At 32.1% G+C, this 25015-nt stretch overlaps 2 protein-coding genes across 2 annotated transcripts; both read left to right on the top strand.

Moving 5' to 3' along the window:
• The first annotated feature begins 9457 nt into the window (after positions 1-9457).
• On the top strand, positions 9458-10929 carry LOC100794186 (uncharacterized). Its single transcript, XM_014761895.3, has one exon. The coding sequence runs from the start codon at positions 10045-10047 to the stop codon at positions 10795-10797; it is 753 nt and encodes a 250-aa protein (XP_014617381.1). The 5' UTR covers positions 9458-10044; the 3' UTR covers positions 10798-10929.
• A 9153-nt stretch (positions 10930-20082) lies between these two features.
• On the top strand, positions 20083-22356 carry LOC100305979 (uncharacterized). Its single transcript, NM_001248874.2, is given in 4 exon segments — positions 20083-20169; positions 20245-20320; positions 20680-20838; positions 22117-22356. Coding segments are annotated over 4 exon segments (345 nt in total). The 5' UTR covers positions 20083-20140; the 3' UTR covers positions 22198-22356.
• The last annotated feature ends 2659 nt before the right edge of the window (positions 22357-25015 follow it).

Raw genomic sequence — 25015 nt, 5'->3', positions numbered from 1 at the left:
TTCCAAAACACATAAGCATTCAATATCAACATGACTGTCCAAAAAACAGATGCATGACACAAAACATAAGCATTCAATCTTGATTGATTGAAGTCTCACATTTTTACGATATACACAGAACAAAAAGGGTTTTAACTCTTAAAACTTTGATTAGCACAAGTAAACAGGAAAAGCTTGAAATGAAGCTACATTACAATGCCCCCCTTTCACTAGTTTTAATTTATGTTTCTTCAACTCAAATATATTCTTCCACAAACTTTTGATCAACTTCAATAATATTTCAGTACATGTCCTTTCAAAATATGATAGAGTTATGAGATTTTGCTACATTTGAATTTTCTATCTCGAATAAGTATTAAATAGTCTCTATTATGAGTTCAATTGTTACACGTAGTCACTGCTAAATATAAATATTGATGCCACACTCAAAATATATAAGAAATAAAAGTAACTATATATTGGGGAAGGATGATGCTTTGGTTTAGAGGCAATGATATATTCTTTGCATTATACAAGTGCATGTTAAGAATTAAACGAACCACATGCCAGAGAATAACATTCTCCATTCCCCTCTTAAAAAAGTAAACATTCTCCATTTCCCTCAAGGGTTAGTCAAACAACCTTTATCCAAAAGTAACCATTGCGGAAGATGAACGCTCTTCCTTCTAATTAAACACAATGATTTGTTTATTCCTGGCGTTGTATAATTAATTAGTGCATATCTTGGGAATACATGTGAGTCTCATTGTTCCATTATTCACCATTAACTGTGATTAATTTTTGAGTGACAACAAGAGTGTAGACACAAAGGTTCCAGTTCCATCCATCATGGGAAACATCCATTCTTCCGTGGTTGCCCCACGCAAAACCAAGATGGGGGAAAGGGCGTGAAGTTGTGGACACTTGGAGTACCGAGTACTACTCATTTGGAAAGAAAACCTGTGGCAATAATTACAACCACGAACAAGAGTTAACCATCACAATTCTTTTAGGAAAAATCAATGTAAACGGACCAAGAACTATGCTGCGTCTTCCCCAGCGCAAAAACCCTATTCCGCAAGGTGGTGGGGTTCTCATCAAGTCCTCCTCCTTCTTGTATGGTCGTGACACTGACGATCAAAATGGTCTTATTGTCATTTTAAGGGCAAGGAGACGTGATGACGACAAAGAGCTTCCTATCATGATCACTGTGAAGCACTATTTTTGTTGCCGCGTGTTGCTCTCATGGTGTCTCTGTTGTGGCAAAGATTCGTAGTGATAGCGGTGATGGAGGTTGGAGAAGCCTTGTAAGCATCCCAAACGTGAATTGTTGTCAATGTTTGATGATGTCCAAGTAAAAGGGTGGTGGCCTAATACAAGTACTTCTGATTGTGCACTCGATCAGCTTCCCTACCAACACAAGGATATTCCTGCAAATGCTAATCCTTTTTCTTTTAACATTAGCTGCGACCAAAAGTACACTTCCCTTATTGGCAATGGTAACGGTTCTATTATACGTCATCAACACTTTTATATTTCAGGACGGCCTAATATATATTTGGTTTGACGCCTATTCTGCTCGGGGGATTTAGTAGAATATGGTTTTAGAATTGAGATTAATTGTATGTAGTGAATAACAGAATAAGGTAATTATACACCCTTTTCTTAGCAAAAGCTTCTTGAGCAAATAATGCATGCTTTCTCTATGATTGTTAACTGTAAATTAAAAATATCACTTATCTTTATTAACGCTTTTTTAGGAGGCTTGCTAGCTTTAACTATCTTTTTAATTAGTTAGTGCACTTACTGAATTATCAAAACTTACTAGTTCACCAGAAAAGTCATTCTTTCATACTAAATATAGATAGATACATAAATATATAAGAAATAGACTAAGAAAGATAATTTCTATCTTGTCATTCACTTCTTGAAATCTAATAGTTATAATAAGTGATTAATATAAATTATTATATTTCAAGAAAATGAATAATAAAGATAAAAAATAATTTTCTTAAAATTACTTTGGATGTATAACTTGATCTCTCATTATTAGTTGGAAGCGTGACTGAAAATTTCTTTGTCGTATTCAAAATTTGATCTAATTTGATTTGTCAGATATAATAATGTTACTTTTGATTGGTGATTTGAGGGAGACTATATTTCGATTGAATTGAAAGTAATTAATTTTTGATAGATTGATATTATGATTAAGCATTGACATTAAATTTAGGTGCATATGTTGTTTGGATTAATATCCGAGAGTCATTCAAATATATGACTAAATGAGTATTTGTTTATCAATTGGAAATTAAAAAATTTATTGGAAGTGTAATGTTCATTTCAATTGAATAATCAAAATATGAAAGTTGATAAAAAGATTTTATGATAAAATATTTAAAAAGTTTCTAAGTGTTTGTTGAATTCGATTTGTGAAAAGAGTTTTTGAAGACATAAATCATTTGAAGATGCAAACCAAAAGTTATTGAAGACATGTAACCTTTGATTGCACATCTAAAGACAGATATCAACGGTGTTCCAATCTTTGATAGTGTGAGTGACCTTCCTCCCTCCTCTTAACCAATCTTTGAATTTTCTCTTATTGAAGTTTGTCTCTTTCCTTCATAGACAAAAATTTATTACTAACATCTACTTTATTTTCATAAAACCTAACCCCTAATTCAACTCTTATATTCCACAAATTTTTTTCACCTCATTATATTAATCATTTAACCAAAGCATTCCAACACAATTCAGAGGTACCTGTTCTGATTTGGTACCAGCTAGCAGGTGAGCCTTCTGTCTAAATTTCTTCCTCTTTTGAGCGTGAGATACTGCCACCTCTTTGTATCCTACTTGGCTTTGTCTGTTACCCTTCATTCTACCCCCAATAATAGTATCAACCATGGTTATCAATTCTTGAGTTAATTCGTTAACTCTTACGAGTTTACGGGTTTACTTACCCTTTGTGAGTTGATTCGTATGCAAATTCTATTTTTAGTAGACTCTACGTAGACTCAATAAACTAAGTAAACTCGATAGATTCTTGAGTTTATCACCGAGTCAACGAGTAAGCTAATTAAAAGAATTAGACCAAAACTCAAGTCATTTTGGATTTTTTTGTCTATTTAGTGTTCAACATATCTCCATTTGGTATGTTATTCCTGAATCGAAAAATTTTCACCTCTAATAACATCAAACTCTTATTCTCTAATAATATTAAGCCTCGATGAAAATGTTATACCACTACTATAACATCTACAAATTATTATCTAATAGTGATGCATTACTAGACTTGGTTATTTAAGTATTATGAAATTTATGATTTATTATTTTTTTTATTATATTGTTGAAATCTTTAATTGGTATGTTATTTATAAATATTTTGTTATTATTTTTATATGAAATAAACTTTTATGAATCAACAATTTAAATTTATGAAACTCTCACGAGTTTAATAATCTTCACATCAACTACGTACCTGTACTCCTCTGTCATGACTATTGATTGGTTTCACCTTGGATAACCTCGACTCCTCTTCATGCTTCTCTAACTGAGAACGCCTTGCACCATCAATGCTTTGTTGTGCCTCACCAATTTTCTTCCGCCTTACTATTTTTTTTGGCTACTACTTTCTAATTATTGGCAACTGGTTTCTTGATTTTTCCTGAGTCCCCTTGTCCTACTCCCCCCAATTGGGCATATCCTTCTTCACTTTCAAAATTAATGCGCAAACAATTGATGGTGCAAGATACTTTAGGAACTGCTTGGGGTAGGTGAAGGTAAATTAATGGGGCTAAACGATAAGCAAAAGTCTAAAGGAAATAGAGCTTTAACTGAAATGCGGTAAAGATAAAATACAAAAGACAAAATTTTGAACTGGATTGATTGAAATTCGTGTGGTACAAATGCTACTTATACTAAGAAATTGTTGAAATATAAAGTTATAGAATAACTTAGAGAATATTCTAGAATATTTGAGTAACTTTGTATGTATAAAGAAAATTATAGAGAGTTATTTATAATCATTAGATTAAGTGTGTTGACAAAATTCTAATCATTAGTTTGGGAGGAGTCACTAGTATAAATAAGGATGATGTCTTAAAATTTGTATGAAACCAGGTCAAACAAAAAATAAAAAAGTAGTCATTTATACAAATATCCTCTTATTCCAAAATTTTATAATTTCTCTCATTCTCAAATATTTTCTTCACTACTAAAATTTCATTCCAACATAACCCTGAACTTTTCACTTCATTCAATAACTTAATTATGCGTTATAGGAAATTATAAGATTGGTTGAGTGATAAAAAAAGAAAAAAAATGAGAAAAATCTCATAGGTTCAATTTCTTCACTAATAAAAAACTAATAATTAATAATTAACTTTTCTCCATAAAAAATGGTGGGTTATAATTTAAATCAATACACGACTTTGACTTCTTTCAATAGACTCTTGCTTGAATCTAACTGACAATGGTTAATTGTTCAATGGTTCCATTGTGTAGAAAATGGCTTCTATTAGCTCGATCCTATTATTTAGTCACACGTCCCAAGCTCCCAAGCTCAACCATCTCAGTGCAAAATAGCTTAGTGTGTGTTTAGATTTGAGTGTAACAAGTGAAGTTAAGTTGAACTTAATTTTGGTTAAAAGTAAATTTATTGTAATTTGATTTTGTTTGAATATTTTTATTTTCAAATAAATAAAACATATTAAGGAAGGTTGAATAAATATTTTTCAAAAATAGTTATAAAAGAGAAGTTTAAAAAACAAGTTGACAAAGGGTTTGACTTAGGTTTGATTGTTGTGTTTTTTAATAGGACAAAAAATCAATTTTACACAAGAAATTGCTTGACTCAAGATTTTAAAGAAAAAACCTAAGTGGACTAAGCTGCATTAGACTTGCTGAACTAGAGTCATGCCGCGAGAAATATCCAACCATGGTGTGGAACAAATTAAATGGTGGAAAATTGCATTTTCTATTCTGATTACATTCTCAAAATGCCACAGAACTCATAATCACAATTCTTCTCCCATGTAAATCCAATTGCTCTTTCTTTCATGTTGGCAAGGAAAAGGAAACGACAGAGAAGAAAAGGGATAAGACACGTGAGATAAAATTCTCTTCTATTTAAAATATATATTCTTCACTGTGTGTTTTTTTCCAAAAGTAACCACAAATTGCGGAAGTTGAACGCTTCCTTCTAGGAACAATGAGTTTTTATTCCTTGCGTTGTATAAATTCATCTTAGGAATTAAACAAGCCAGTGTGGCACATCCAGTGTATACTAATATAGTTATATTTATACACAAAGGTTCTAACTTGTATAAATCATGGGAATAAACATTTCCAGTAGCAACAATTACTCTGAGCGGTTTCCTATAGACGGTTCTTCTGTGGTTGTCTTACGCAAAACCAAGATCCAGAAATGGCGTCAAGTTGTGGACACTTGGAGTGCGGAGTACTACACACTTGGAAGGACAACCTGCGAACTTGACTTGACCAAAACCATCAGCAAGCACGAAGAACAGATATCCATCTCAATCCACGACCACCCAACAGATCATGCAAAGGACAACTTCGATTTTCAGATGAGCATCAGAGTCAAAGAAGATCTTCTTTTGAATAACTTCAACCTAAACGGACCACGAAGCACACAGCAACTTCCCGAGAGGAAAACCCCTATTGCCCACGGTGGGGTCCTCATGTCCTCGTCCTTCTTGTACGGAAGTGACACTGACCGAAAGGGTCTTATTGTCTTTTTGAGGGCAAAGAGAAACGATGAGAGTGGATTGCTTCCGTATGTGATCGCTGTCAAGCACTATTTTGTGGCTGCATGCTGTTCTCATGGTGTCTCTGTTGTGGCGAAGATTCGTCGCGGCGGCCACGGAGGTTTGAGTGTTGAGCTAGAGAAACCTAGTAAGGAGCACAAACATGACTTGTTGTCCATGTTTGATGATGTCCAAGGAAAAGGGTGGTGCCCTGATCCCAGCAGTTCTGATTGTCCCATTGAGATAATTCCCAGCCAAAACAAGAATCCTGCAAATGCTAATCCTGGCCACCAAAACCCTACCGTTGCCATTGGCAATGGTGGATACTTTGAAGGCAATGGTAACGGTTCTACTAACAATAATCCACTCTTTAATAATAATTATTATTATTATTATATTGGTGGATACTTTAAAGGCAATGGTAGCAGGTAGACCTAATTAATGGTGGATACTTTTAATAATCAGAGAAACATTTAGTTTTACACTCCCTCATTCTGTGGTTGTTATGTATAACTATCAAGAAATGTAATATTTTTTTTTTATTTTAATAAAATAGTTATGAGGTTTTTTATTTCATTTTTTCCCATTTTATTATAAATGTATGTCTAAATTAATTAAAATAAATGTATAATTGATAAAAAAAATTAATTCGTTTATTAATTTTATAAATACAGATATATAGAAATATTTTTTTCTCAAGAAATCTGACAATTAAAAAGGAATAAAAGTATTACTTTCTTATTGCTGAATAATTAGTTGATACTTATGTGATAAATAAAATAAATATTTCACTTACAAATCATGATGTAATTGATTTAATGAGAATTTATTGGGAAAAAAACTTAGTAAATTTTTTAATATTTCTGGAAGTTTTTTGTGTTTCAATACTTCTAAACCAAACCCTATTACATTGTTTTTATAACATGTCATGCAAGGTATTAAATAAAATTTATGAACTTTGTAAAAATCACAATTGAAGAACATCAACAAAGTTTGGATGTGATGAATAAGACATATATCACGACTATAAAATTATCACAAATAACCAAATTATAAACATCCTATCTCTTAATGTAAAGTTTATTATGTAATACTCATTCATGTCATAATGCCAATATATTATTTCTCCGTAGGTAACAAAATCACTTTGTGCTATCAATTTTTACTAGGGATGAAAACAAGTGCGGATGGGTATTTGTCATGTGTCTGCTTGCGACTTGCATTGGTATTTATTACGCATGCAAATATTCAAATATTTTTTAAATATTTGCAAGTATTCACGGATTAAAAAAATTAAAATATATTTTTGGTTTTTATAAATTTTTGCTTTTTAATTTTGGTCCCTATAAATTTTTTTATTTATTCTTAGCCACTGGAAGTTTACACTTTTTTAATTTTAGGTTCTGTAAAGTATTTTGTTTATTTTAGTCTTCATAAGTTTGTATTTTTTCATCTTTGGTCCATGTAAGCATAAATTTATGGATGTATAAGTGAAAAGAAATAAATAAATACCAACTTTGAAGGATTAAAATTTAAAAAATATACTTACTCAATTCTTCACCTTTTGTACCCTATATATACCACAGCGTATGTTGGTCTAAGTTCATTCACCACCTCTGCTTTTTCTATAATGTCAAATTGAATGTCTTTAAATTTTTTCCCCTAGATCTCCTTTTTCTAATTTTTCCCATGCAACCCAATGTGTTTTTTTCCTACCCTCCACCCACCCAACAAATAACTCTTAAACATAGGTTCAAGCAAAGAAATAATACCTTTTAAAGAAGAAGGAACGAAAGTAGATTGAAAGAGACAACAAGACTGATTTAATCAACACTACTTTAATTACCGGCTTTCGATTATAATCAGAAACCCTTTTTGTTGGCTAAATGTTCTAAAAATAGTTTGAAGAGATGCAACAACAAAAAATAGTTTTATATATACAGAAAGAGTGCGGAAATAACTAGAAAGAAAACAAAAAAATTGTTGAAAAGTAATCACAAGCTACAATTTGCTTACTTATAAACAATTTATTTTTTTTAGAAAATCCAATTTTTTTTTAAAAAAATTAAGCTAAGAAACATATAACCTATTTTAGAACACTTTTTCCCTAAAAAAAGAAGAAATCTTGAGGCTTCAGTTGTTCAAAACATGATCGCAACTTGATTAATTACTTTGAACAACATAAAGGAAAAAAATCCAAATATCTTTTATATAATCTAAATAAATAATCATATTCTTTTTTTCATATATATAATTTGATATAAAATTATTCTTATTTTTTTATCTGTGGAAAAGAATATTTTTCCAATAAAAAAGGAGCATATTAATTGATTATATATTATCATGATAGAATTCTTCCGCCACCCCTAAATAAACAACTTTTACACAATAAAAGAGTATAAAAATCACTAAAAGAAAAGCTGCCTTTTAAAATAATCATAAGCTACAAATTTTTTGGTTTCGTAAAAAAAATAAGAAAAAAAACATTTTCTAAACTTAAGCTAAGATTCCAAACATCTAAGTTATTGTAGAAACAATATCCACCCCCCCCCCCCCCCCCCCCACACCCAAAAAACAAAAACAGATGAATTATTGAGATTTCAGCTGTTCCAAACATGATCTTTTAACAACTTGATTTTAATTATTTTGAACAACATATATAGAATGAAAAAAATTTCAAATATCTTTTTTATAATCTAAATAAATATTCATATTCTTTTCTGTCGTAAGTAGAAAATTATTGTTGTTGATCTTTCGTCCGTGGAAAAGAATATTTATCCAATAGAAAAGGAGCATATTGATTCAATATTATCATGATAGAATTCTTCCCCCACCCCTAAAAACAACAAATTTTACACAGTAAAGAGTATAAACATCACAAAAAAAAAACTGCTTTTAAAATAATCATAAGCTACAAATTTTTGGTTTCCTAAAAAACATCAGAAAAAAAACATTTTCTAAACTTATGAAATATTGAGATTTCAGCTGTTCCAAACATGATCTTCAAACAACTTGATTTTAATTATTTGAACAACATATATAGAATGAACAAAATTCAAATATCTTTTTTATAATCTAAATAAATATTCATATTCTTTTCTGTCGTAAGTAGAAAATTATTTTGTTGATCTTTCGTCCGTGGAAAAGAATATTTATCCAATAAAAAGAGCATATTGATTCAATATTATCATGATAGAATTCTTCCCCACCCTAAAAACAACAAATTACACAGTGAAAATAAAAACATTTTCAAAAATAAAATAAATGAACAAAATACAAATATTTTTACAAAAAAAAAAAAAAAAAATAAAAAAATAAAAAAAAAAAAAAAAAAAAAAAAAAAAAAAAAAAAAAAAAAAAAAAAAAAAAAAAAAAAAGCTGCTTTTAAAATAATCATAAGCTACAAATTTTTGGTTTCCCAAAAAAAAATCAGAAAAAAAACATTTTTTGAACAAAAATTCAAATATCTTTTTTATAATCTAAATAAATATCCATATTCTTTTCTGTCGTAAGTATAATTTGATAGAAAATTATGCTTGTTGATCTTTCATCCGTGGAAAAGAATATTTATCCAATAAAAAGGAGTATATTGATTCTATATTATCATGATAGAATCCCCCCTCCCCCCGTCGTATATATAAAGATACTCTCCTTTTTTTTTCTTATCTTTCACAATTGAATAAAATTTAAGAAAATTCAGTCAATTGTTTTTAAGAAAAATCATTATTTTCTGCGAGTGGGTCAGATTAAAGCTCGATTTATATTAATTGCAAGCGGGGGGCGGTTTGTCAAGAAATATTTTTAATCGACCAGCAAGGTCCCTAAAAAACACTTTATTAAGTCTAAAGCTAATCGTAACTATATCCACCCCTTTCTTCCGTGGTGATATCAGGCGTGTGCTTAAATATGCAACTAGATGAAAAATGAGAGAAGAAATAAGGTTGATTAAATGTTTAAAAAAGAAGGAAAAGTAAAAAAACCTCAAGATTTAATTTATTCAACTAAAAAAAAATTAAGAAAGAAGACAAAAAAAAAAAAATGAAACTCAAACCACACAATCTAACAAGCCTGGCTTTTCTTATCTTGTGGGTGTGACCCTTTATCATATATATTCTGCCTTGTGCTTTCTTTTGACGCTACGAATCTGTCCAAGCTGGTTCAGCACTTTCACTGTTTCACCTATAAATAAATAAATAAGCCCTGATGCAAGGTCATCATTAACCGTATACGTGAGCAAATTAAAGATATATATAGTCATTCACATAGTAATCATCATTAATTTCAGAAGCGCCAATATATGATGAATGGTAGTGGCGGTTTTATGATGCTGACGCTTAAGTCCGGCGGTTTTCCTGTGGAAGTCAACACCCAAAAGCTGAAACGCACTGACAGCAGACAAACGGGCGTGTTCTCTGTGGAAAGGTTCATCACATACTCGGTGGTTGGTATGCAGCGACTCCTTTCATTGAAGATAACTAAGGTAATCAAAGCCGAGAAAGTGAACATAGTAAATCTTAGCTTCGCAGAAAAATCTGGTAAGAGCTCTTTAGCCAATTTGAAACTGCAGATAATAAGAAATGACAGGTACGGTGTTCTATGTTTCATGGACAATGAATTATCTGGGTCGTACGAATTGCGCAAGATAAACTATTGCGTGCCAGCATTGGACACAGAAATTGTATGCTACGTTTGTCGTGAGAGCGGTGACAGAAGTTGCTTCACTCTGGAAAAGAAGAAGGCGAACGACTATAGTAACGTGGTGGAGAGGGTGAAGGGCACGCATTCCTTTGTGGTTGGCGACGAGACTCTGAATGTGAAAGTGAAAATAACAAATGACAGCAGAGTTGGTTTACGTGTTGATGTGGATGGCCCCGTGAAGGTTGCGACGGATTATTCGGAATATGTCTTGGAGAAAATCCAGGAGAAGATTAATGGTGAGACTGAGGCTAGTGCCATGTTACATTTTGGAAACAGCACCGACCAACCTCCGTATGTTACGAACTCCGGGAGATCCTGCTACAAAATGAAACTATCTTTACCAAATGAGTAATTAAACCTAATTAATAATATTTGGATACTTTTTACTTGTTCTATCCCTTTATAATTATATTTAAGAAAAAAAATATGTCAGAAAAGAATTAGTATTTTAATTTTTTAATGTAATATTAATAATTATTTTATAGTTATATTTTTTTAATATTATTGGTGGAAAAAAATCTATAAATAAATTAATGATGATAAGATAAACTTTGTAAAATTAATCTTCTCTTTCATTCATTTAATAGTTTTTCGTGTTAATATTTTTAAATATAAATTTTGAATAATTCAAAAAAAAGTTAATGGAAATTGAAATATTACAAAGACTTACATAAGCCTACTAACCATTATCAAGCGAACTCTACTCAACCCAACATCACGTAATTATTCTATTCTATACCTAATTGAAGAGGAAAAAAATATAAATATAATAAATTATATGATGTGATATGAAGGAGTAATGATAAAAATGATGTGAAAGTGAGTGAAAAAAAAGAAATAAATGAAAATCATTTTTTGATAAGGAAAAAGATAAAAAAAGAATTGAGGAATGTTGATTGATTATTTAAAATTATGAAGTGTTCAAAATATAATCGTCAAAATAAAAATTAATCAGCCTAGATAAGTTGATGATGTAGTTTGCTTGTGCGTCACAATAAATCTTTGAATAATTGTTCTATCTTTCCATATACCGAAAGAGAAATATATATCAATCATTTCATATAAATTAATTAAGAATTGATGTATAGTGAGAGAATAAGGAATAAAAATAACTATTGCGGATGGCTGATGCTTCATTCAGTCTAGAGGCAATGATATATATATATATATATATATATATATATATATATATATATATATATATATATATATATATATATATATATATATATCATGGCATTGTACAAGTGCTTGCCTCTTAAGAATTAAACGAGCCACACACAAGAGAATATCATTCTCCATTTCAACGAACACTCTAGGGTTAGTCAAACAACCTTTAAACATATCCAAAAGTAACAATGCGGAAGAAGAACGCTTCCTTCTATTCAAAGACAATGATTTATTATTCTGTATAAGTGCATCTTATAAGAAAACAAGCCAGTGCCAGTCAATGCTCATAACACCAATATTCACCATTGTGATTAATTTGTGAGTGGAATCAAATCCAAGTGTAAGGTTTTCCATCATGGGAAACTTTCACAGTAGCAACAATTACTTCGAGCGGCTTTCGCTGGACAATTCATCAATGGTTGTCTTACGTAAAACCAAGAGCCCCAAAGGGCGTGAAGTTGTGGACACTTGGAGTGCAGATTACTACTCATTCGGAAGAAGAATACGTGAACTCATGAACTCGAATTGACTCAATCCAATCGCAACTATCAAGAAGAAGAGTTATCCATCTCGATCAACGACCGCGCATCGAGCCATGCAAACGACAACGTTGATTTTCAGATGAAAATGAGCGTCGAAGAAGGTCTTCTTCTAGCAAGCGTTACCCTAAACGGACCAAGAAGCATGCAGCAACTTCCCGAGAGGAAAAACCCTATTTCGCAAGGTGGTGGGGTTGTCAAGTCCTCCTCCTTCTTGTACGGACACGTGACAACGACCGAAAGGGTCTTATCATCATTTTGAGGGAGAAGATAACTGATGACAATGAAGAGCTTCCTTACATGATGACCGTGAAGAGTACTTTGTGGCGAAGATTCGTAGCGATAGGGGTGATGGGGGTTTGAGTGTTGAGCTTCAGAAGCCTTCTATTCGGGTCAAACGTGCCTTGTTGTCCATGTTGGATGATGTCAAAGGGAAAGGGTGGTTGCCTAAGCCTAGTAGTTCTGATTGTGCGATCGAGTTTTCCAACAAAAACAATAGTAATACTAATAATAAGGTCTCAAGATTAGCATTAGCCGCCAAAGCATCACGTCGCTTTTAAGCACTAGTGGGTATACTAATGGCAACTATAACGGTTCTTTGATATTTCGTGACTGTAAAATTTCATTTGATTCTGCCCTTGTTCCTCGGATGAATTAATGTATAGGAGTATACTTACTCCATCTGTACTTTTTATTTCCTATTAAGTATTGTTAGTAGTTAGAAGGTTAGATTAGGATAGGTTAACTCAGATTAATTAGTTGACAGTTTGGATATATAGTCGACAATTAGGATCAATTATATAAACTGAAGCGTAATCCGTGGGTTGAATAATATTTCATCTTCACAATTTATCTTCTTTTATATAGTGAAATTATATAATATGGTTTGTTTTGTCTATTGTAAGTAGGAAAATGGGGTGTTAGGGAAAGGGAGGAAGGAAGTGAATGTGTGGGTGATGTATATGATAAATGATGTAACAAGAAAGATAGAAAAAAAAAAAAAAAAAAAAAGAGGAAAGGTAATTATCTTATTTTAGTAAAAACATTTTTGAGGAAATAATGTCTTTGAATTTAGAGTAATATATGATTGATAAACGTATACCAGGAATCGTAACGGAACGTCCACCTAGCTAACACACATATGTATGATTAACTTAATTTGTTTGACAAGTGATTATTTTATTATTAGATATTTCCATAAACTCGTGATACTAGCAACATATAAACCTCGTGATTAAGTTTTCTGAACTCATGAGATATATAAAATAATTTTTCTAGAATTCAATCTATAATATTTTTTTATTAATTATTTTTAAATTAAAAATATTTCTTATTAATAATAATGATAGTTTTAAAAAATTATATATTTAACATAAATTTATTATTATAAACTAAATTAATTATTATTTTTTATTTTTAATAAATTAAATAATTAAGTCTTATAAAAGAGAGAATAAAAATAAGTACATTAGATCCAAAATTAATCCCATTAAAGGTAAGTATATCTACCCCTTTTCCACGGTTTCACACTTAAAATTTGCAGCGTGGGACAGGTGAAAAATGAAACTCCAAACTGACAATTAATCTCAGAAGCCCTTAACAAGATACTTTGCATTCCCTCTTTGGGTCACTTTCTTGTCCTGTTTTGTTGGTGGCTCTTTAACATATATGCTTTGCATTCTTTTAACGCTTCGAATCTGTACTACGTACGTACGTAGGTTCACTTTTCAGCAGCAATGCAACGAAATAAGAGTGTTGTGAGGCTTAAGTCCGGTGGTTCTCCGTTGGAAATCAACACCCAAATGCAGAAATCCAGAGAGGGTGAAACTGAAACGGGCGAGTTCTCTGTGGGAATGTGCATAACATACTCACTAGGTAAAACACTCGTATCTTTGTCCATAACCGAGGAGGGTTTCGCAGGTCGGGTAAACCTAGTACACATCGACATCTCCGAGGACAGTGGCAAGGACTCTTCCGCAAACCTAAACCTGCGGGTCACGAAAAACGAGAGGTACGGAATCTTATGCAATTACATGAACACCAAATTCGTCGGCTCGTACGATTCCTTTAAGGAGAATTACTGCGTGCCGCCTTTGCCGGACAGAGAAGTGATTCGTTACTTTTGTCGCGACGGCGGAGGCTCCGGCGGCTGTTTCACTCTAGAGAAGAAGAAGAGCGACAATGATGGTGTCGTCACGGAGAGGATGAAATGTTGGAAATAAGGCTTTTATGTTTAGGAAAAGTGTTTAGGAATATTGGAGACTTTGAATAGAAACTTGATAGGAAGGAGAATTCTTTATGGAGGAGAGAACTTTGTATTTTTACTTGATTCAAATGTGTAGGATTACATCTCTATTTATACTACTCTAAGGAGAACTCTAGACACACTAATTCTAGAGATTTCTCAACTCTAGAGATCCAAAGAGTATTCTAGAGAATATTACAACCATAAGAAATATCTAGACACTCCAAACACTACAAGAATTCTCTAGAAACATGACCCATAATTACTTAAGCCCAAAATAACTAAGTCCAAGGAACCAAATAATTAATTTGGGCCCAAATCAAGTTTATATTTCAACATGAAAGCCACGCACGACTTTGTCGTCGGCGAAGAAACCATGCACGTGAAAATAAGAATAAGAATAAGGAATGGTGGTGGTGGGAGAGAAGGGTTGGACGTTGAGGTGGAAGGGCCTGTGAAGCTTACAAGGGATTATATGAATCATGTGGTTTCGAGAATGGAGAGGAAGGTGAAGAGTGAGATGGAGGCAAGCACGGTGGCTCTTGTTAGAAACGCCGCCGTGGGTCAACGTTGGCCTAAGGGCAGCAACGACGGAGAGGATGGTGGTGATGACTCTTGCATGCATATGCAATGGTTGATTACCCAACGTACAGATAGAAGACCTATTAGTCCAACCGCATATCTTGCGTGAGACTAAGAGAAACAAACCTAGTTCATACGACCAAATGAGAATAAGAGGAACAAATTACCTAGTTCATGTGTATAGTGAAAATTGAGTCAGTTGTATTATGATTTACAAAAAGTAATAATGTGATGATTTTTACTTCTTTCTCCTTCACTCTGCCGCCATGTTCGTCGAATAATGGCGTTACTGTTCATCCCCCCCTCCTTCCTTCGTATTGTGTTCCGACTCTTGAACAGCGACGAGGTTTCCGTCGACAGGGACACCACGATCTCTCTCTCTCTCTTTCTCTCATAAATGTCGGCGACAAGGCCAACAACCACTTCCTCCGACGAAACCTCTCTGCTTAGCCATCTCCACTTTCTCCATTTCTTGCATCTTCGTTGCAATCATCTCGCGTTGAGGACATGGAGGCATCGAGTTGGAGGCCAGTACATAAATCAGAGATGGAGGATGGTCGTCGAACCGTCGTGGTTGCTGAAGTGGATTCGACCAAGGTGGTTGCGATGGTGGTTGAGGAAGACGTCAAAAGAGAATATCAGATCTGCGGAGTGCGATAAAAGTTGAAAAGTCATCACCGAAAATCGTCGGTGAGAGCAACGCAGTGGAGGACGAGAGACATAGGTGTGGTTAGAGTGAGGTTGGAAGAAAGGGAAAATATAACCGTCACCGCCGAAAATCACCTTCGGCGACTGCGAGCGGTGGCGATAGATCACTTAAGGGAAGAACAATCCGGTGCGGCAAATGTAACATATACCTATTACCATCATATTAATCCAATGGTAAAAAATTATGATCCAAAATGGACCACCTATCAAGATGGTCCACCCAATTACCAAACTATAAAACTAAATTGTTTTTATAAGAGAAAGGAATTGAATTGTTTTAATTAAAAAATGAACTGGACTATTTGAGAATGAAGCTAGATTGAACCAAACCATAAAAGTCGAACTATTTTTTATAAAAGAGTATAAATTCTCCTACTTCCAATATATAAAAAAAAAAAGTTCAATCCGGTTCGAAAACAATTTAGTTTCGATTCAAAGTATGATTTGAATTTGAGAAAATAAATTGTTGAACTAAAAAAATAATTTAGTTTAGTTCTGGCAAATTGTTTTCTAGTCCCGTTCAATTCAAATAAATGGTTTTTCTAGTTTGGGATAGTTTTTACATAGTTGAACTCCATTTTCGTTTTGGTTACCTTTTATGGCTGATATTTTTCAAAGTGATTACATGGTGTGTGATTTTAATATATGGCATTCTAGACTTTGTCATATAAATAGTCGTTGCATATCTAACATAACATGAATAACTTAGGTTTTATTCCAAAGCTATCTTCAAATCACTTTGAAAAATGTGTTTTTGCAGTCAATCTAAAATGAAAAATGTGAATTTAATGGAACGTTGACTAGAAATGAAAAACAATATTTTATCACTTTTATTGATGACCGCTCTGATTATACATATGTATATCTTATGAAAAATAAAAGTGAAGCGCTTGACATGTTTAAGTTATATGTAACAAGAAATTGAAAATAAATTCAATAAGAAAATTAAGAAACTTCGAAGTGATTGAGGCACATAGTATGATTCTAGTTTGTTTAATGAGTTTTATAATTTGCATGAAATCATACATGAGACGACCCCTCCATGTTCACCTAAAATGAACGGTAAAACTGAAAGAAAGAACTGAACTTTTACAAAATTAGTTATAGCTATTATGTTGAGTTCTAGTGCAACATGTTTTTGGTGGAGCAAAATTTTATTAATTGTTTGTTATGTGCTAAATAGAATCCCCAAATCAAAAAGCAAGACATCTCCCTATGAGATATTGGAATAAAATGAACTGAACTATTTGAGAATGAAGTTAGATTCAACCAAACCATAAAAGTCGAACTATTTTTTGTAAAAGAGTATAAATTCTCCTACTTCCAATATAAATAAAAAAAAAATAGTTCAATCCGGTTCGAAAACAATTTAGTTTCGATTCAAAGTATGATTTGAATTTGAGAAAATAAATTGTTGAACTAAAAAAAAAAAAATTAGTTTAGCTCTGGCAAATTGTTTTCTAGTCCCGTTCAATTCAAATAAATGGTTTTTCTAGTTTCGGATAGTTTTTACATAGTTGAACTCCATTTTCGTTTTGGTTACCTTTTATGGTCTCTAACAACCTTCATCACACCTTTTTTGTGCGTATTGTTGGACAATCTTGATGATCATGTCGCGAGGCTTGATTCATTTGAACTTGATGGAAGTGTTAGACTCGATCAAATCTTAGACTTGATTATGATGCCGAGTTCAACATTTGACGTATAGAGAGGTCATGAGCGATCGCGAGGCCTTTGGGGTTGTCTTGAGGTTGAATTAGGGGGGAAATGAGTTTATGGTAACTCTAACTTGAAGAATGAGGAATTTCAAGGGATTCCGTGATTAATTGGGTATTTAGTGCTAGTTTGATGTTTAAGGGCCTAAGGAATCAATTGTGGGTCTTTTAAGGTGATTTAAGATGGTAGGGTAGCCACTTATGGCATAGAAGGTGCAAATTCGTGATAAACTCACAAACTATATATGAGAACATGTATTTAAGTTGTGACTAGGTGGAAAGTATGTAGGAATTCGGCTAGTGGAGGTTGTGAAGGGTTTAACCTGATGACCTTGGGGGTGATTATTCCTGGTGTCGAAATTCTAACGACCCATTTTGATCCTATACGGAGTCAGAGCGCATACAAGTTATGCTAGATAACCTTGGCAAGTGACAGAGGAATATCATGTTAGTTGAAGGTTGATAAGGAACGGGATAAAGAAAACTAAAGAGCAAAAGGGAAAGGCTAAATTCGAGATAAGTTTCTGATGCCTCTTTATTTCATTTGCTGCTTCTTATATAGATTTTTCTTACAAGCTGACCTGGAATTTGTTATAACAGACTTTTGAAAATTGCACTAAGCAGTAATGCTAACAGAAACGTGAAAAATGCTATCAGTTATGGGAAACGAGTTCTAGAGGCTGCCAAAACAAGTATGGTGCTGCAACAGATCTTCAAGGCCTGTTATCAACAATTTGGTGCTATATCTCCCTCTTGAGTGTTATTGTCCTGTGTATTGCTATCAAAGGTGCAGTGAGATCATATTGCTATAGAATTAGACTCCCTAACAACAATTAATCTCATCTTTCAAGGTTTTTGGGCCAATCACATGCCATATCAGTTTTTTATTTTGATTTCTTCTTTAGCTCAACAAGTCCAAGCTGTTAGTTGGATCAGACTCGTGTATAGAGAAATTAATATAGTGTAGCTGATACATTTGATAAATTTGGTTTATCCCTAAAGGATGGTGCTAGCTAGGTTTTTTCATTTTCCTCTCCGCTTTGCGGGGATTCAACTTTGGCCAATGCTTCTAGGGCTCAGTTTGTTCAATAGATACGTTGTAGTTTTGGACTTCTTTATGATTTAGAGAGTTACATGAGTTGACTTGTAGTTTAACTCATTTTAACATCCATAGTACGTAAAAATTAAAGGGATGAGAAAGAAAAAAATTTCCTATCATGAGACAGATCATCATCTAACTTAGATACACTGGGGCATCACTAATCTCGCATGGCAAGGTCAAATGGACTTTTATTAGTCGCATCAACATTTTTGTAGTGATGAATAATTGTAAAGTGTAAACAAGACACTTTAGGCAATGGAGATGTGAATAAAAAAAATATTAAAATAAAAAATCGTTTTACTTATAAAGACAAAATATATTTAAGTTTTTTAAAAAAAATATTTAAGTTTTATTTATTTATGAATGTCATTCATTTGTTTAGAATTGTTTTTACCTTGAGCCTTTTGATGGTGACTTGGCCAATATATTCTACATGAATGTGTCACATCTAATTAAATGGTCATGTTAGCAATGGGTATCGTGACTTCTTAAGAGGCACAATTATTTCACCAATAAAGTTAATATTTAGAATTGAAGTTAGAATATTTCTTTTAGGAAGAAAAAACCTATGATAATGTTTTTTTAAACTCAAAATGTTTAGGCCAATTGTCAAAGATTAATCTGGAAAAAATATTAAATTGTATTTTAGGGTCTAAAATCATTCATTTTAAAAATGAAGAGCTAAAACTAAAATTTTAAGATTTTTATAAACTAAAACATGATTAATTTTTATTTATTTTATATATGACCTTTCTGATTTTAGATTTTATAAGCTTATTTGAAGACTGGTAATTAGTATATATATATATGATACATGCTTAAAATAATTATATGACACCCAAGATTATTAAACTTGAGAGTATAAGTAAATTCTTGAAAATTTTATAAACTCTAAAAATCTATTTTGTATAAAAAAAATATTAAAATATCTATAAATAACATCAATTCGACACCATAATAAAAAAAATAATAAACCACAAACTTTATACTAAATTAAGTTTAATAGTACATCACTATTAGATAAGTTTAAGTTTAAATTATGTCAAATAAATCATAAAATAATAAGTATAATTAAACTTAAATAAATAAAAAAGGACTAATGTATCAAACAACTTAAACAATAAAATGTCATACATTACATGAACAAAAATGAGTAAAAAAGGATTAATGTCACTTAGATAATTCAGTAAACATAGACTTAGACTCACAAGTATATCAAATTTACTCTAAGTCTATCTAATTCTGCGCCAGTTCATTCAATTTCTCAATTTTGTGTGAGTTCGCAAGAAGATAAGGTGAACTAAGTAAAATTGTATGATTTTATGAGTTAAAATGTTATTTTGATAACTATGATAGTTAAACTTTTTTTTTTTAATTTTGATATGCTAACAAAGCATCACGTTTCAAGTGTCATTGAGGTTAACAGAAATTTTCCAATGACAAATATTTTTTAAAAAATAAATTTTTTATAATTACCAATGTAAAAAAAAAAAAATAGGTATCAAAAGTAAAAAATATATAACATGCAGTTATTTAAGCCTTTATAAATATAAAATAGAGAGAGACAGAGGGTCATAGGAGCACACAAAAGGAGCATCGAGTAGGTTTCCTACTCCCTTCTCATCGTTGGCAAGATGAGTGCCATGAAATTTTGCCGTGAATGGTTCGTCCCCTTTGCATTTTCCTTTACGAGTTTCCTTTTTAATTTCTTTTTGTTGATTCATTGATTGTGGTTCAGCAATAACATTCTGTACCCTAAGGAAGACAGAGACCAGAAAGTTCTTCTCTTCGCTTGCCGCAACTGCGACCATCAGGTTCTTCTCTTTCACCTATTTTTCGTATAGCCCTAGTTAGCATACCCCATTTCACTGATTGTAAAAAACAACCAATTTTTGTTTCGAAGTACAGAATTGTCAAGTGCTGAATTTTTCTTCATGCTTTTGCCAAATCAAGTGTTTGTTTGCATTGGTTTATTTTGTGACAAAAAAAGTTTTAATTGTTTTTAGCAGAAAATAACGATTATTTTCAGGATTTAAGCTGTATCCAAACATGGATCAATTTTGTTGGTTGCCTTTGTTTGAAGAGGGTGTTTAGAGGGACCCTTGTTCTGATATGATGAACTTTGATGGGATGAATATACTTGTCTCACTAGCTTGGTTTTGTTGTTGTTCAGGAGGTTGCTGATAACTTCTGTGTGTATAGGAATGAGATACATCACTCTGTTGGAGAGCGCACTCAGGTGTTGCAGGATGTCGCTGCAGATCCAACGCTTCCTCGAACCAAGTCTGTTCGCTGCAGTCAATGCAATCATGGTGAAGCTGTCTTTTTCCAGGTAAAGTCCTTGTTCTAAGTATGAAACTCAGGAATTGTTTTGTTACTTTTGCAGTTTGCTATCTTGGTATTAAGAATTTAGAGGGAAGATAGGTTGTACAATGTACCCTGCCAAGGTTAGGGCATATTGCATGCCTTCATGATTTTGTTTCACATTAGATGGGTATTCCCTTCTTCCTTGTGTACATGGAACGATGTGGAGGTAGTGCCGTGAAATTTGAGGATGGTTATAAGTTTATTATTTTGTGGATATAGTACAAATTTTCACTGTTTAACATTAGTGTTGATCTTTCTATTCCCAACCTCTTAATTTGGAAGAAGTGAATTGTATAAGGAGAGAAACTTAATAAAAGTTAAAAGTCTGAACAATTTGATAATGTGTAAAGGTGTACAGATATTACGCGTAGTGTCAATTTGCTTAGGGTTGTAAAAGTATCTTGACTACAGCATAGAAACTAAGATACTAAGAGATATGTGATATATAGGTTATACGTAGCTTGAGAACCTTTTCTTGTCTTTACATTGTGTTGGTTTGATGACATTCATTATTTGGAATGTCAGGCAGCTCAAGTTTAAAATGAAAACTAAGCTTGACCAAGTTTGACTTTTACTCAGCATGTTTTGTCATGCCGCTCTAGTATCCATTGTAGTTCCCATGGTTCTGGGCAGATTGTTGCCATGAATAAATTTGGCCTTTTCTTTTTTGGGAAAAATATTGGTGAAATGTTGTACTGTGATGATTTTTTGTGTCCTTCTGCAGTCCTTCTTCAAATAAGAAACAAAAGGGCATTACCCCCCACCCCCCAAATGGGAACTAGGGAAGTGTTTGAGTTATGTACTTATTTGAATTAAAAATTTATGTTTTTAATGTTTCTTTTTCAATTATTGATGATGTATCTTACAATACATTATAAGATTTGATTCATGCCGTGTCTTCAAACACTAAATTAGTTGCTTAACTGAACTCTGGACACTAGTTTGCTACACATTAATGAGGGACCTACTATTGGCTGCAAATATCCATGCTACACTTTACACTCGAAAAAACATGTCTATCTGTCATTATAAATTATGCAGATATATTGAATAAGAAGAAAGCCAAATTCAGTATAACCTTCTGACTCTGAAATGTTGTACTTCCCTTTGAAATAGCACTGAAGAAATAATGCTCATTTCTTCACAACCCTTTTGAATGCATTTTTGGCGAATTTTCAAACTGCATGCTAAGAAACTTTATTTTAATTTCTTATGGAACATCTGAATTTATTTATGTATTCAGGCAACTGCCAGAGGGGAAGAAGGAATGACACTTTTTTTCGTTTGCTGCAACCCAAACTGTGGACACAGATGGAGAGACTGAAATTTGTGCTTCCTCAGATCAAAGGTTCAATATTGGGGAGATCTAACTATTTGTGGTTATCTGAAAAAACTTGGCTGATGCGGGGACAGTAATACTGAAGTATTTGTGTTACCTGTTTAACTGCAGTTCCTGATCAAATAATTAATACAGTTAATGGACAAACTGTTGTTTGCCAATGCTGATAAATTCTGAGGATGGGCATAAATTTCATGGTTTGTTAAAAGGAAAAAGGATGAGTGACACTGCTTTTATGGATGGGCCTAACTTTCTTGGTGGGGAGTTAGGAATCAAAATGACTTTTTTTTTTGTTATATGCTATATTATTTGATGAAAAATTCTTATTAAAAGTTCATTTGGACTCTCTTTGATTTTTCCCCAAAGCGATGACACCGATTAACATATAAATATAGGTCATCCATCTGCCCCTAAAAGGGGTTGGACGTTCCCAGGAAAATATAAATATGATAATGTAAAAATGTTATGGTTTTGTATGGATTTGAAGGCAACTATTATAATAGTATATGTAAGTGCAATTTTGTCAAAGACTTTAATGAAGTTTGATGTATTTGGGTTACGATATAACCCAATTTTTAAAAAGTAATTTATGTTGAACGTGTATCAGTTGCCTAAAGTCAATAATTATTGTTTTGTTCTGTTATAATAAATCTATATTTAAATAGATGATCATTCAATAAAGCATTCATCTTCCTTAATTGTTAAGATATGCTTTGATACTAGTTTAAAATTTGAGTTAGAACTTATTCTCACAAATTTACTTGTAAGGTACTAAGATGAGCGTTGGACATTTACTTATATACATTTTGGCAATACATAATTACTTGATGTGGGATTCCGACCAACAATCATTTATATAGACTTTGGCAATATATGACAATTGGAAATAACTTGTCATGTTTGGAGAATCGATTGTACACAACACTTTTGAAAACTAGATAAATAAAGTATCGCTTTCAAAGAACATAATTGTGTAAAAAAAATATTTAATATATATTCACTTTTTCTTCCATTTTATTTTCAGTTTATTGAGAATTGAGGTTTTATCTCAATTCTAATATAGGAAATAAAAAAAAAACTTGCGTAATAGAAAAAAAGTAGTATAGGGACTAAAAGTTGCGTCTTTAATATAGGAAATAATTTTCAAAATAGTAGTGACCAGTCTTCAACAAAAAATGTGTAAAAGCTAATAATTGCAATGTTAAAACTTGACTGGTCATTGAGAATTGCAATGTTATTAAAACTTGATTTATTATTGAGAAAAATTGTATAGATAGACAATACTTATTTGAAGAATTTAGAAGTCAACAATAAACATTTTTAACCATTGCTAGGAGGCTTCTTCTCTTTGTATTTTCCTCTCGAGATATATTAACACTCAGCTTTTTTTGATACACCGGAGACTAATTTCAATCATTATGGAAAGAAAATGCATGACTCTAGGTCAGACAATAATAATGTCGATGAGAATTTTAAAATTACAATGTTTAAAGAAGAATCTAATGACAGATCATTTTGTATTAAAAAAGGTAGTATAAGAATATTTTTAACACAAGAACAATTTTCTAATTAGCATCATGTTTATGCACCAAATAATTAATTTTTAGTCACTCATTTTCATTTTTATATGTTATCATTGGCCTATTGACATGATCATTTAAGTTTATCTTTTAATTTGTTATCATTTAAATTCAAATTTAATTAAGTTACATATAATTTAATAGATAACTTAGGGTTTGTTATCAGATTAGCCCTACGCTTAATAACTTTTCTCAACCCATCAATGACTTCTCTTACCATGTCGTCCCTGGTAGAAATCATAAATGCCTCTGCGTATTAAACTAAATTCCAATAACCATTATACTTGGCATACTCAAATTACTCACCTTCTCAAGGCTCATGATCTGTATGGCTATGTCACCAATGATACTCCCTGTCCCTCTCCAACCACTGGTGTACCGGAGATGTTGCCACTTTCAATCCTACTCATGCTAACTGGAAGCTGCAGGATCATTATGTTTTCCTGACACTTCTTGCATCATATAGTCCTGTTGTTGCATGGACGAGGCTCAACAAACATTATGCGAATTGATCTCAAACTTGTGTAATGTCTCCCAAGAAATGCCTTACAACTATTTCAAAAGACACCTCCAATGTTAGTGACTATTTGCATTCAATCCGAGTCATAGCAGATGAACTTGCTTTCATTGTTCATACATCAACGCCGCTAACAAAGATGTAGGAACTAAAACTTACAGGTTTTTTTTTTTTTTTCATTCTTAACTTGAAGTTTTTTTTTTCTGAACAAACTAATACTTAAAGTAACGGTAGCTATAGTAGGTTAATAATATGTAATTGTTGCAAAACTCAAATCATAAAATAAATGGGTGGTCAGTCATAGTAAAAGTAAACTATAATTTAAGATACATTCTACTTGCAATTTAACAGTTCATATCTGAGTTACTTGCAATGTTCCTCACAAGTCAAAACAATGCTTCTAAAATTTTAAACGATATATAATTACATCATTTTTTAATATAAATATGTAGCTCTCTACACATAAGAACCCTTAACACAATATATACCACCTTCCAAAACACATTACAAACCTGAATAAAACTTGAATAATTTTTAATTCCTATATATCGTTATTTTTGTTTTGATCCTCTTAAATTTTTTTCTTTTGATTGCTATTATATACATCATTTAATCCCTGGCGTCAAAATTCTTGTTAAAGGAATGACATAGCTAACAGTGGTTGAAAACATGTATTTTTTAAATAACAAACTAAAATAAAAATCTT

Source organism: Glycine max, chromosome 9 (genome assembly GCF_000004515.6).
Source record: "Glycine max cultivar Williams 82 chromosome 9, Glycine_max_v4.0, whole genome shotgun sequence".
Lineage (NCBI taxonomy): Eukaryota > Viridiplantae > Streptophyta > Magnoliopsida > Fabales > Fabaceae > Glycine > Glycine max.
The sequence above is the reverse complement of the archived record's forward strand: the minus strand, read 5'-3'. Positions and strand labels throughout refer to the sequence as shown.

Bases quoted from the DNA above. Each gene is read 5' to 3' on its own strand.
- LOC100794186 (XM_014761895.3), top strand. From the start codon at position 10,045: ATGATGAATGGTAGTGGCGGTTTTATGATGCTGACGCTTAAGTCCGGC.